The sequence below is a fragment of the Esox lucius genome, chromosome 17 (genome assembly GCF_011004845.1).
Source record: "Esox lucius isolate fEsoLuc1 chromosome 17, fEsoLuc1.pri, whole genome shotgun sequence".
Lineage (NCBI taxonomy): Eukaryota > Metazoa > Chordata > Actinopteri > Esociformes > Esocidae > Esox > Esox lucius.
In genome coordinates this window covers 27,698,439-27,711,350 of record NC_047585.1, presented here as the reverse complement: position 1 = coordinate 27,711,350, position 12,912 = coordinate 27,698,439, and the positions used below count along the sequence as shown (strand labels likewise).

The following is a 12,912-nucleotide window of genomic DNA, read 5'->3' as shown; positions in this document are numbered from 1 at the left end:
TACTTTTGACCTAGTCTAGAATCAAATAGGCTCTGGATTTAGCCCAGAGAAATGTATTTATTATTCTAATTGGACTATTAGTATCTCACCCGGCACAGCCAGAAGAGGACTGGTCACCCCTCTGAGCCTGGGTCCTCTCTAGGTTTCTTCCTAAAATTCGGCCTTCTTAGGGAGTTTTTCCTAGCCACTGAAATCCAACACTACTGTTGTTTGCTCCTTGGGGTTTAAGGCTGGGTGTCTCTGTAAAGCACTTTATGACAACTGCTGTTGTAAAAAGGGCTTTATAAATAAATTTGATTGATTGATCTTAATGCTACAGGATACAAAGACATTTTCGACAAATGGGTGCTTCCAACTTTGTGGCAAAAGTTTGGGGAAGGCCCTGTTCCAGCACTGTGCCCATATGAACAAAGCGGGGAGCATACAAACATGGTTTGACAAGTGTACATTGTATACTTGAAATCAATGATAAAGTAAATCTATAACACAACTAAATATGGAGAAAGTTAAGGGGTCTAAATAGACTGTAAGCACTGTCAACACTGAATTGCTGATTCTGTATCGACAGTCCCAGTAGGAGCTGTTATCCTAATGTAAAGTGAACTCAGTGTTTGGAGAGTAACACAATTTTCCTTGCCTCTATATTTAACATGTATATTTAAATGTTAGAATGACTGGGATTAATGTGCAGACTCATCTTTGACGTGAGGGTATTTTCATCCATATTGGATTAACCATTTAGAGCAGAGGTCTCAACCCGGTTCCACGGAGGGCCATGTGTCTGCAGGTTTTTGGGTTTTCCTTTAAATTGGTTCCCAGTTCAGACCTAAACAACCAGGTGGGGGTAGAAACGAACCAATTAGTGACCTAATTAGTCAATTAAGTACAAGGTGAGAGCGAAAACCTGCAGACACTCGGCCCTCCACGGAACCGGTTTGAGACCTCTGATTTAGAGATTACAAAAATGTTTGTATATGATCCACACATTTTAGGGTGGCAAAGATATTTGAAAAGATGAACACTATGTACAAGTATGTAATCATGATTAGTACTTGATCAAAGATCCTTTTTATGCAGCTAGTGAACAGTTAACGTAGTTTAAAGGAGTGTGACATCACTAACATTTGCTGAGACCCTGCACCAATGAGACCAAAACTATGTTTGTTCTGTTAAGTTTATAACAGAGTATTTAATATTTCCTTTCTGGTCAAGGAAATTATATTAACATAATCAAGGGAGCTGGTATTTTCCTATGCTTAGAGTATACTTTGTTGTCTTCTAGTCCTATGCCTATATCTCCTATATCTACATTTTGAACCCCTGATTCTTTGTACATTCTGTGTGTATTCTAGATCTCTCTACTTTTTCCTCGCCCCTCTCCTTTTTTCCAATAGATTGTTTTCAGTAAAATGTAATAATACGTTGCAGACCGTAACATTTGCTTGCTGGGGTCAAGGAGCAAACGATTGATAGCTGTGTGCTTCTTTCAAGGGATGGATAAAAAAGGTTATTACTCTTTGGTTGTAGAACCACATTTCCAAAAATGTTGGGACGCTGTGTAAAATGCAAATAAAAACAGAATGCAATGATGTGCAAATAATTTATCCCTAAATGTAATTGAATATAATACAAAGACAACATATCAGATGTTGAAATTGAGAAATGTTACTGTTTCTTGGAAGAAAATCTAATGTTGAGTTTCTATTGAATATAGTGTTTAAATGATTCACACATCTTTGCATTCTGTTTTGTCTTTACATTTTACACAGCGTCCAAACTTTTTGGAAACGGGATTGTACTCTCATCACCTTTTGAAGAGCATATTATTTCCATGCAAAACATTTGTGAACATGTATCCCTATTATTAGAATTATTCAGCACTTAATGTCCCAGACGTTTTTTGTGATTAGTATGCACCACGATAATGTCATTATGTAGTTGTTTTGAACAGTTTTACCACAAAGGTTTAATTTATTTTTATATATTAATTGTAAGATCAAGCATACGATTATGATGAACTTACTGCAGCATCCCAAAATTGTATGAATGGAAAAATATATGTACAAAAAACTGTACTTATTTGTTGGCTTTTTGTCTGCTAGGTAGATACTGAAAACAATTACCTATAACTGAAGGACAAGGCAAACTGTGATGAGTGTACTGTGTGTGTGCTTAAGTATCTGTATTCACGAATGTTGCAGAGGGGGCAGACCAAGAATGGGCAGTCAGAGGCCAACACCAATAATAAATCTGCTGTCATCCAGGTGGGAGATATGTGCCTGAATTAAGAGCTTACGTCTCTTCCTGTGTAAGGAAAGGTTAACCAAAGATGGCTTTGTATATGAAGTTATGCCAAAAGTTGCTTTTCTTTAGAAATCCCATATCACACTTGTTAGGATGACGTTAACTAGCACAATTTGTGCACATAAATATGCCATTTGGTATAACAATCATAGTAAGCTATGAAATCAATGGCACTCCTTGTGATAAAGTAGTTTTAAAAAAAAAATCTATGTCAGTTTTTCACTTTCACATGGTTGAATATGATTCATACTTATATATAATATTTAAGACACTGGCTCAAATCTGTTGACCAAACATTTTTGCTTAAGTTCCACTAACTGATTTTTGCTCTTCCCCATCATTAGTACTTTTCAAATAAGCCTATTGTCTCATGGGTCCTCTCAACTATAGACCAACAACCCCAGGGTTCATTTTAATCATTGATTTGGAAACCCTCTTTCAAAATTGAACAGTGGCATTTGCGGATATTGCTGTGGCTGGGACTGAGCCAAAGTGTCTTTGTCAATATTTTCTAGCAAAAGACTGGTTGTCCTGAAGGAAAATTGTTAGGCATATGAAGGAAGAGCAACCCGATAAATAGTCAAGTAGTGTACGATTGTGCCTCCAGTGCAAATAAGCTGCTGCAGCATAGATTCAATTATCTAATGGTTAGTAGAATTGTTGTTTTATTGCATGCTCATTAAAAATAAATTATATAAACTCCTGAATATTTTTTGCTATCTGAATGTGTTAAAAAGGTATTTGTGTCCCGTTACATGTAAATTACACTAATTAGGATGTGGGCACAGAGCATTTGGGTAATAGTGACCTCTGCTGTACAAAACAGGAAAACTTTTAAGTTGAGACCATTGATTATGTTTATGTAACAATGAGATTTGTTATACAGAGCAGAAAAGGATTTCCACAAAGTCGAGCTGCTGCACAGTCCTTTCCTCAGATTTCTTGGATACATATACCGTCTCGAATGTCATCAAGGGTCATATCAATCCAAAATGTTTTTTTCCCCCCTCAAAGTTACCGGAAAGTAATCTGCATCAAACTAAAATTGGTTTTCTAAAATTTCTGAACACACTTATAGGGCGATGTGATGATAATGCTCATTTTAGCACAGCTTGTGTACAAAAATAAGGTGTCTGTAGGGGCCTTTACTGCATACAGCTCACGTGCAAACAATTATTTGCAGATAAGGTACAACATTATGAGCTAAAGATTGCAAATCTACTGCAGAAATACAATTGTGGGGAGAGCGTATCTATGTTGATGTTTGAGAATAAAATAATGCTGAAACAACTTACTTATCCTGAATTTTATGAATGGAAAAATTATAATTCATACAAAAAATCCTAGTTTAATAACATTTGTCAAATGTAAATAAAATCACATATATACTATTGATGCATCCACTGCTGTGCTTGGGTCTCATTCTCGAGCAGTTATATCACCCACTGACAGTATTTTAGTGTTCTCCTTGATCCTAAACTCATTTTGCAGGGATCTTGAGGTAATTTAAACGAAGAGCCGTTCAGGAACCAAATGAGCCAGCTCTTAAAGTCCAAGCGGAGCCAAAAGCCGTCTCGCCGAAAAAAATAGGTAATTCCCAAAACTAGTTTGAAGTCTACGCATGCGAACGTTCTCCTGAGTCTCGCGATATTGCGTCAACTAACATTTTGTTTAGTCCCGCAGTAAAATACCAAACATCTTTTATTACCCACCAACATGACGAAACGTCTGTAATAGCAAAAAAGTCCTCACAAATCACACCAGCAATAATTACTTTTTGACTAAAAGCAAGCCTCCTCTCAGTGTTATACAAAAGCTCTAAACCTGTTAAAAAATAAAACCATTGATTTTGTTTGTGGTTTGCTATAAATAAATTACGAATTAGAAACTAGATTCGATTACAGAGGGAGTCAGCTCTGGTTTAGCATTCTCCTGACGGGTACCCTCAAGCTCTGACGTATGTAATTTTGCGACGGTGTGCTTCTCCAGTTTCCGACAGTGTGGCTGTCGAAGCGCAACTGCTGTGAATAAGCCGTTTTCGTTTCCTGTTTTAAGTTCCAAAAACTCGTCTTTTTATTTTTTCAAACTAATTATCGACATACATAACTATATCGATAACCTATTTATTGGTCGTATCAGTCAAAAATACGTGTTTTAACAGCTTCAGTTCCATTCTGAAGTTACAACTCGAGGCCCGGTGGGGAGTTAGATCGAGCGGCTCTGAAAGTTTGTTGTTGTCACGTGACGTAATACGAATGCGGCGATAAAGTTTTTGTTTCGTTATCAAAAGTACCATACTACATTTCAACACTATCTATTCAAGTAAATATTTTAAAACAATGCCTCAATCAAAATACAGGAAGATTGCTGTGATTGGGTACAGATCTGTAGGTGAGTAAAATAAGAAACAAATTAGCTAACGTGTTACTAGCTAGCTATCCTTTGTTTTTGTTTGCATAGCTAGCCGCTACAAGTAGCTAGCTACGCCAAAAAAGGATTTTCACTACGGACTGTGGATACGCTGTTATTGCTAGCTGGCCAATGTACGTTAGCTTTTCATTAGAAGTTTTTACCTTAACATGATGTGAGGCATGTGATTGTGAACTGAGTTCTGTATCTACCTCAAAATAGGAACTATTGTCTTGTAACCATGCTTTGAAAAGTACACTGCTTTGGATATAACGATGTATATAGCCTTCCCATTCTAGTCACCGTTACGAAGTGATGACTTTGCCACAAGTTCGCCTGCGAAGTTACACATATATTCGAAGGTGGCAAAATCCGTATACTGTAAACTAGTCATATATCACATCGTCTAATTGTTGTGCAGAGACAGGGAATCATCACGTTTAGTTTATTTCTCATAAAACAACCATATATTCCTATGATTCTGGAAATTATTGGTTTTATTAGGCCACCACAGCAACTTATTTAGACACATTATTCATTAGCCCTACTAAGCTTACCGCCACGTATTCAGCTATAAATTATGAGCAGGTAGTCGAATAGTAAACGTTCAGTCTTAATACAGTCTGTTGCATAGGAAATGAGTATGAGATGTGTACTCTTAAGCATTGTCAATGTAGGTTTGTATGTTTTTTTATTTTAGCAACAAACTGTGTACGGTTTGGATCATGTGTAATATTTAGGCTGTTGTGATGCTATGGGCATTGTTAGCATCGCAAATTAAACCTGTTGAACAAACACGAAAATACCCCTGGTTTTCATGCTGTGTCGCTTATCGTGCGTAGGTCTAGAGAGGTAAAGTTAGTTTTGTAATGGACATTCTTTGGTTATTCGTTTCTCTTGTCAATATCTATGAAGTCAACCATCCCATGACTATGCAAATTACAGAATTTGAATCCGGAGAGGATAGATTACAATGATTAGTTATTGATTAATTCATAATTATGCTTTTTTGGGCGTAATTTTGGACTTTTATTGTAGCTCCTACAAAAAGCTTGCCGGGACTGCAAAGTGCATATTCTAAATGGGGGAGGGTGGACTACAATCCACAGCTTTTAGCTTTTTCTTAAATTGTACATTTCAAAATTTGATAAAACCTAGAAAATTCAATACCTCCTACAAAATGTGTGCCATGACTATGAAAATGGCATTTTCTGAATCGGGGGAGGATGGTCTACATTCCACAACTTTAGTTTTTTCAAAATGTAACATTTAAACAAAAATAAATTGAAATTCAATAGCACTTAGAAGATTTGTGCAGTGACTACGAAAAGTGCAAATTCTGAATCTGGGGGAGGATGGACTATAATCCATAGCTTTTGTTTTATTTCTTTTTTATTTTACATTTCAACATTTTATAAAATGTAGAAAATTCTATTCCACCTACAAAAACTGTGCCAAAAAAAAGTGCGTAATAGAATCATACTTTTGAAAAAATAAAAGGTGTGGATTGTAGTCCATCCTATCCTGATTCTAAATATGTAAATTTGTATAGTCATGGAATGCTTCCCTTTATACAGTGGATATAAAAAGTCTACACACCCCTGTTAAAATGCCAGATTCTTGTGATGTAAAAGAATGTGACATAGATAAATCATGTCAGAACTTTTTCCACCTTTAATGTGGCCTATAACGTGAACAATTCAATTGAAAAACAAACTTAAATCTTTGAGGGGGAAAAATAAAAAACTCACAACCTGGTTGCATAAGTGTGCACACCCTTAAACTAATACTTTGTTGAAGCACCTTTTGATTTTATTACAACTCTGTCTTTATGGGTCGGAGTCTATTAGCATGGCACATCTTGACGTGGCAATATTTGCCCACTCTTCTTTGCAAAATTGCTCCAGATCTGTCAGATTGCGAAATCTGTCAATTATTTGTTTGTTTTTCAATTGAATTGTTCACATTATAGGTCACATTAAAATGTACACAGATTTATCTTTGTCTCATTCTTTTACATCACAAAAACCTGGCATTTTAACAGGGGTGTGTAGACTTTTTATATCCACTATAGGTATTGACAAGAGAAAACAAATATCAACCGAATGTCCCTTGTAAAACTAACTTTCCCTTGTTGGTCTGTTTTACACCTGTTTACACCAATGGTATTTGACCACCATTCCATTGAATTATGAAATAATTAAAAGTTGTAATTAATGGCTACATTATTCTTCTACCTTTATAGGAAAGTCTTCTCTCACGATACAGTTCGTGGAAGGACAGTTTGTAGATTCCTATGACCCTACCATTGAAAACAGTAAGTATTTATTAACTTCATCAATAGATCAGTTTTTGTTATCGTATGTTACACACAATGATGTGTATTTCAGGATAAAGTAGTATGTATGAGTGAAAAGATGATAGGCGTTTCTACTTTTATGATTATGCTATATTCAGCAAATACCATGTTTCTCCCTTATGTGGTCTGGCTTGTACCTGACCACTGGGTCTTTCTCTCTTATCAGCCTTCAACAAAATGGTGTCTGTCAATGGTCAAGATTTCAATCTTCAATTGGTCGATACTGCTGGTCAGGTATGTAATATTTTGTACTGGATTACTCATGCTATTTCTTATCCACTGTTTCTCAAATAAGAAATTAGGACTGTTAAACCAAACATGAATCAGAATTAAGTGCATGATTTTCTGCATATAATTATGATTGATCTCACTGTAAGATTGTTTTCAGAAAATAAGTATATTTTAGAAGCAGTGCATTGAGTGGGTTACTATGCTTTGATTGTAAGGTACAGAAACACAAAATAAAATGTATCATAATGTTATTTATATTTCCCCAAAACATCACTAGTCACTGTTACATATAGGGATTAATACATAATGTTTAAAGCTGGCTTATCTTTTATCTTGTTCGTGTTCTTGGCAGTGATAGCCTTGCCATTTGGGCAATGATTAAACAAAAAATATATGATCTATTATTTACAAAAAAAATTTATTTTATATATGTACATTTTATTCATACATTTGCCCATGGTGTGGGAGTTTGCATAAACAAAATACTAGGGTTGTCATCACATTATTTGGAGAGCACAGTGTTTTGGGGCTTTGAAATTAATGACCTATCCCAAAACTATGTATTTTCTTTACGTAGTTCTCTATGTCAGTAGCCAACATGGTGCCAGAAAGCATGCCATATAGTCACTTACTCATTGTCATCACGGCAGTTCCACAGGGCATCGAATTACAGAGGACAGAGGAAAGCAATATACACACCTTAGGAAAAAATTGCGTGGCTGCGTAGTTGCACACTTTGGGAATACTTTGCAATTCTCAAACCCTAACTGATGTCTGTAACAAAAAAAATCTAGAGAAAGTGAAGTGGTTTGAAATCAAAAATCAAAGATTTAAAAACCATTTGGCAGGCCTGCATGGTAATAGCGCAGGTGTTTTCTGTCTTCAGATAGATTCGGGTCTGATTTGTCACCGTTTACTGTTGATCAGATTAACCCTCATGTCTGGCATATTTTCTGATTGAATATGGCCGACCTCATATCCCACTCAGGTTGGGTAGTGATTTTAAAATACTGACAGATCTCATGGGTGTTTCCAATAGCAATTTCATGGATACAATTTTGCTTGAATATACTTTGTATTAGAACACGTGATACATGGTATGAAAGACCTGTGCAAATGAGAGAAGAGCGGGTCTTTTACTTCTTGGAAACAAAGGGTCTCAACTAATCAAATAGCAGAAGCATGGTTCTAGCCCATGTCAGATTCCTTTCCTCTGATATTATATTCTCACAGGAAACCCATTTGAAGAATGAATCCCATATCTTTCGCTAACGTATGGTGGTCAACTTGGAGAGAGTGATTAGACCGACGCGCCACAGACAGCCTGTATATGACTGATTGTGAATAAAAAACAATGATAAATATTCTTTCCAGAGGCACTCGTACTTCCATCTTTTTTGCAATACCTCTAAAGATGTCCCCTCTTGTCTCCACAGGACGAGTATTCTATTTTTCCTCAGTCTCATTCAATGGACATACATGGTTATGTCTTGGTCTATGCAGTAACCTCCATGAAAAGGTAAATGGTGACTTGTACATTTCATTTGGTGCTGATCGTTTTTTGAACTTTCACTTTGTTAACCATGTGGCTCCGCTGTGTATGTAGAGCTGTCTGTTTCATTGCACACATGGATCCAGTTTACCAGTCTGTTATCTTTCACTTTTTGCAGTTTTGAAGTTGTTCAGGTTCTTCATGACAAGCTGCTAGATATGGTTGGGAAAATACAGTAAGTGAACAGAAATGATAAATGGTTAGACATTGCTTTTGATCTATTTAGAAATGTTTTCAACTGGATGTTTTCTTTCAGGGTGCCAACTGTTCTTGTTGGGAACAAAAAAGATCTCCACATGGAAAGGTAAGCACACTTGAGGTAAATAAAGTGAGAGTGCTGTAGTGCTCCCAGTCAGTATGTGAAGAACAGTCTTGATTCCCCCCTGACCTATAAAAGCCTACTGTACCGGATATCATTACATCATGCTCCATGTGTCCTTCATTCAGGGTGATCAAGCCAGAGGAAGGGAAGAAGCTGGCTGACTCATGGGGAGCAGCATTCATGGAGTCTTCTGCCAAGGAGAATGAGGTAAGAACTGCATTTTCTCTGCAGGAATAGTTACTCATCAAAAGTTTGTTTTCCAAAACGTTCCATTATTTTTATTTTCTACTGCAATATAGACCGCGGTAGAGGTGTTCAAGCAGATCATCTTGGAGATGGAGAGGGCGGATGGGAACGTTCCCTCAGAGGATAAAAAGTGTGCAGTGATGTAAGAGACTCACCAGGACAGCAGTAAGCTCATTGGCCAATGCCAGGAGACACAACATCACCAGCCTGCCAATTATGATCTCCACAGCACCAAGGGGCCTGCAATGTGGCCTTTATAATTCGACAGTGTTTTTCAAAGGCAGTCAATCACATTCAAGGCTGATTTAAGGAGAACTGACAGGTGTCACACAAGGGTTTCATTGTCTGGTTTACTGAAGTCTATAATGTTCATGAGAAAACAGAACCTATGAATATGCCAAATGTCACAATCCCAAACTTCACAACAACAAAAACATATTCCTGATATTTCAATAATTTCTATCTACTAGTTAATCACGTGTGAACAGGTTGAGTGCTGACTGGATAGTGCCCCAAACTCTCATTGGCTAGCTTTACCTTGTACATAGTAAAGGCTGAACGTAATGCCTGAAAAAACATGCCTGACTCCTTTTCTCAGGTCATCTGTATACTTCACTGAATATACTGGCCATGGCTGATATTGCCCACAGTTCACTCTGCATTTGTGTGAGCGTTGGAAAGTCAGTATAATTCACAACTGGTTAATGTCTTGGTTATTGTACTTTGGGATTTATTTTCCTTCACACAACATGTGTGTTGTGGAAATATAGTTCCTTTTGCATTGGTCTTAGCAATTTTGTTTTGTACAGAACAGTGTTCAAGTCAGCTTCAGAATACACTTCAGTCTTGAACTGTAAATCATGCCAATTTGTATTTTCTAGAACACATTTATGTTCGTGAGGACTTTAGTTCTCTTTCCCTTCCTTTTCCCTTCCTCTATGATTTACCTGTCATTTCACTGTATAATTACACTATAATTATCTAGGCCCCCTTGAATGAAGTTTAGACTAGAAGAGAGTGGAAGGGATAGTTATATTTATAAGTTCTGGCTTTTTGATCCCAGAGAACTAGGACCCTAGTAGACAGATGTTTGATAGTGTTGTTGGTTATTTCTTGAGACAGTACCATTTTGTTCAGCAGCTTATTGAATAAAATGTATTGACTATAATTAATAAGATAATGAAAATCTTATTAATTTACTGATAATTCCTTACCACCGTGGGCTACAAACCAGTTAATGGGGACCACAGCATCTGCTGGTTTAATTTTTTAATCTTTTTTTTTTATTCCAGAAGTATAGGGTTATTCATGCAAAACATGGTTACCTTATAATGCATTATGACTTATGGAGTTTGTTTTGAGTCATGGAATACCAGCTAACACAGTGCTCACCATAACCTGATTTGTGTTTCCACTTTAGCCTTACAGATGAAAGATCAACTAGAAGCCAATGGATTTTACTGACATTACCATAATTTATCCAGAAGGCCCACCCCATGATCTATTTTTTTTGTTATTTAGTTAAAAAAACGTGTTTGTAGTGCTTCTCTTTGCATAAGTAGTAGAAGGAAGTATTGCTAGGTGATTGATGATGGTCTGAGAAGCTGGTGATGCTGTGTCTTGTGCCTTACCCTTCAATCTCCCCTTTATTTCCCCTACATGCTTCCCTACCTGACTCAAGGTGCTCTCTAGTTTTTTTTTTCTTTCCCTTCTCTGTTGACTTGACCCAATGTGGAAAACTAGGAGTGTATTTGTTTTTTCAGATTCTGTTGCAAATTGTTTTGTTCATGCAAAATGTTTTGTATAAACTGAAGCAAACATAATTGAATGTGGAGAGTAATACCTGTATTTTTCTTATAGGAACTCTTGTTTTAGGAGCAAAACATTCAATTTGCAACATAATTCTCGAAATGAATACCCCACCAGAAACCTAAACAAAACAAATTGGGGAGTAGCCTACCTAAAATGTCTTGTTTTAGATTCAAAATTCAGCTGTTTGGATTAATGATTACAACCCATGTGATGTTGTGCACCTGAACACCAACCCCCACATTGGTCAATGTTAACTTGGAAATCATGCTGTAAACAGTTTTGTATATATAAATAAATCCTTTACTCCTTTAAATGTATTTTTTCCTTGTTTTATATGTGCTATTGTTAATTTATATCAATATCTGTTATTAGGAATTTACGTTAAATCTCTGCAGCAGGCAAGCAACATTACTGGTAGAAGAATTATGTAATTGTCCTTGTACGAAACTAAGCTATGATCTTTACTGTAGTAAAAATTTGTATGGAGCTGAACCAAGGCTGAAATGTTTCATAATGTTTAGATTATCAAAAATACACTGGTTAAAGTGGATGCATGTGTTATTTTGAAAACAAAAAACCCACATGGAGAATCAAGAATTCTGTGGTGGCCAAAATCAGTTTTAACATATGCAGTGCCATTGAGGGCTTCTGTCATTTTAATGTAGTCAACCGAGTGGGTCTTTCACTTGCTTTGACTGATCGCTCATGGTGGCCCTTCTCATCTGTGTGGACAGGTATCAGACCGATTAGCAAAGTGACAAACAAATTCCCTTACCTGCAGTGGACACACTGTCAAATCAACAAAACCAGTTGTACTGCAGATTTGACTCAAAGGCTTCTCAATCACCAGGACACTTCACCCAACAAACACACCTTGCCAGTCCCCTCTCTTGAACCCTAGCCTTTTGGGGGCCTTAAGCAAAATGTTATTTGGGGCCTCCTCTCCCCTTGTGGTCAGAGGCTCCCTATCGGTTGGGGGTCTTATGCTGCTTATGCCTAGAACCGTCCCTGCTGAAACCTCTCATCCACCCCACCCAAATTAATCTTCAGGCCCCTCTCTCTGCCATCCCAGGAACCTTCCTTTCTGTCCTAGTCTGCTCTCCAACCATTGTGGTCATAGGGTAGGTGGTCAACAGACTATAAAACAGACAGACAGTCTTTCTGCCTACACTTAAGCACTGTGCTGATCAGCTCTTACAGATATTACATCTGTCACTGGAGCAATGTACTGTTTCTACCTGTTTCAAACCCCCCATCATTGTTCCAGTTCCAAATAAACAGGCCACCCCCCTTGATGCTTTCTTTGATCCACTGTGGTATGACTATAGAGCCAACAGGTCTGTGGATGATGCTATAAACATGGACCTTCACTACATCCTTGTGATATATTGACAATATATACACGATGTGATGTGATTAAGAATAATTCGTAACCGTGGTATATTAGCCATATACCAGACTCCCTTGTGCCTGCTTACATATGCACATAAAGAACAAGAATACGCTCAAGCTTTTCTTTAAATGGGAAAACCCTGTGTATTTATGTTGGTGATATTTGCCTCATTCGATGTTTTTCCATTTCAAAATGTATTGAACTCCAATGAAAAAAATATATTTATTAGATCTAGCCTATAGCTCTGACCAGCCTATGAACCCGTGCTAAAAATCATGCGCGGA

The 12,912-nt window shown here is 37.0% G+C and overlaps 1 protein-coding gene across 1 annotated transcript; it reads left to right on the top strand.

The window, feature by feature from the left end:
* Window positions 1-4,270: 4,270 nt before the first annotated feature.
* rhebl1 (Ras homolog, mTORC1 binding like 1) lies at window positions 4,271-10,773 on the top strand. Its single transcript, XM_010881624.3, has 8 exons — window positions 4,271-4,695; window positions 6,959-7,030; window positions 7,239-7,306; window positions 8,740-8,822; window positions 8,974-9,030; window positions 9,112-9,159; window positions 9,303-9,384; window positions 9,477-10,773. Exons 1-8 carry the CDS (start codon window positions 4,644-4,646, stop codon window positions 9,567-9,569), a joined length of 555 nt encoding a protein of 184 aa, XP_010879926.1. The 5' UTR covers window positions 4,271-4,643; the 3' UTR covers window positions 9,570-10,773.
* Window positions 10,774-12,912: the final 2,139 nt, after the last annotated feature.

Coding starts and splice junctions, on each gene's coding strand:
- rhebl1 (XM_010881624.3), top strand. CDS start 4,644: ATGCCTCAATCAAAATACAGGAAGATTGCTGTGATTGGGTACAGATCT. Junction 7,031..7,238: donor TGACCCTACCATTGAAAACA/GTAAGTATTTAT, acceptor CTCTCTTATCAG/CCTTCAACAAAATGGTGTCT. Junction 8,823..8,973: donor GCAGTAACCTCCATGAAAAG/GTAAATGGTGAC, acceptor CACTTTTTGCAG/TTTTGAAGTTGTTCAGGTTC.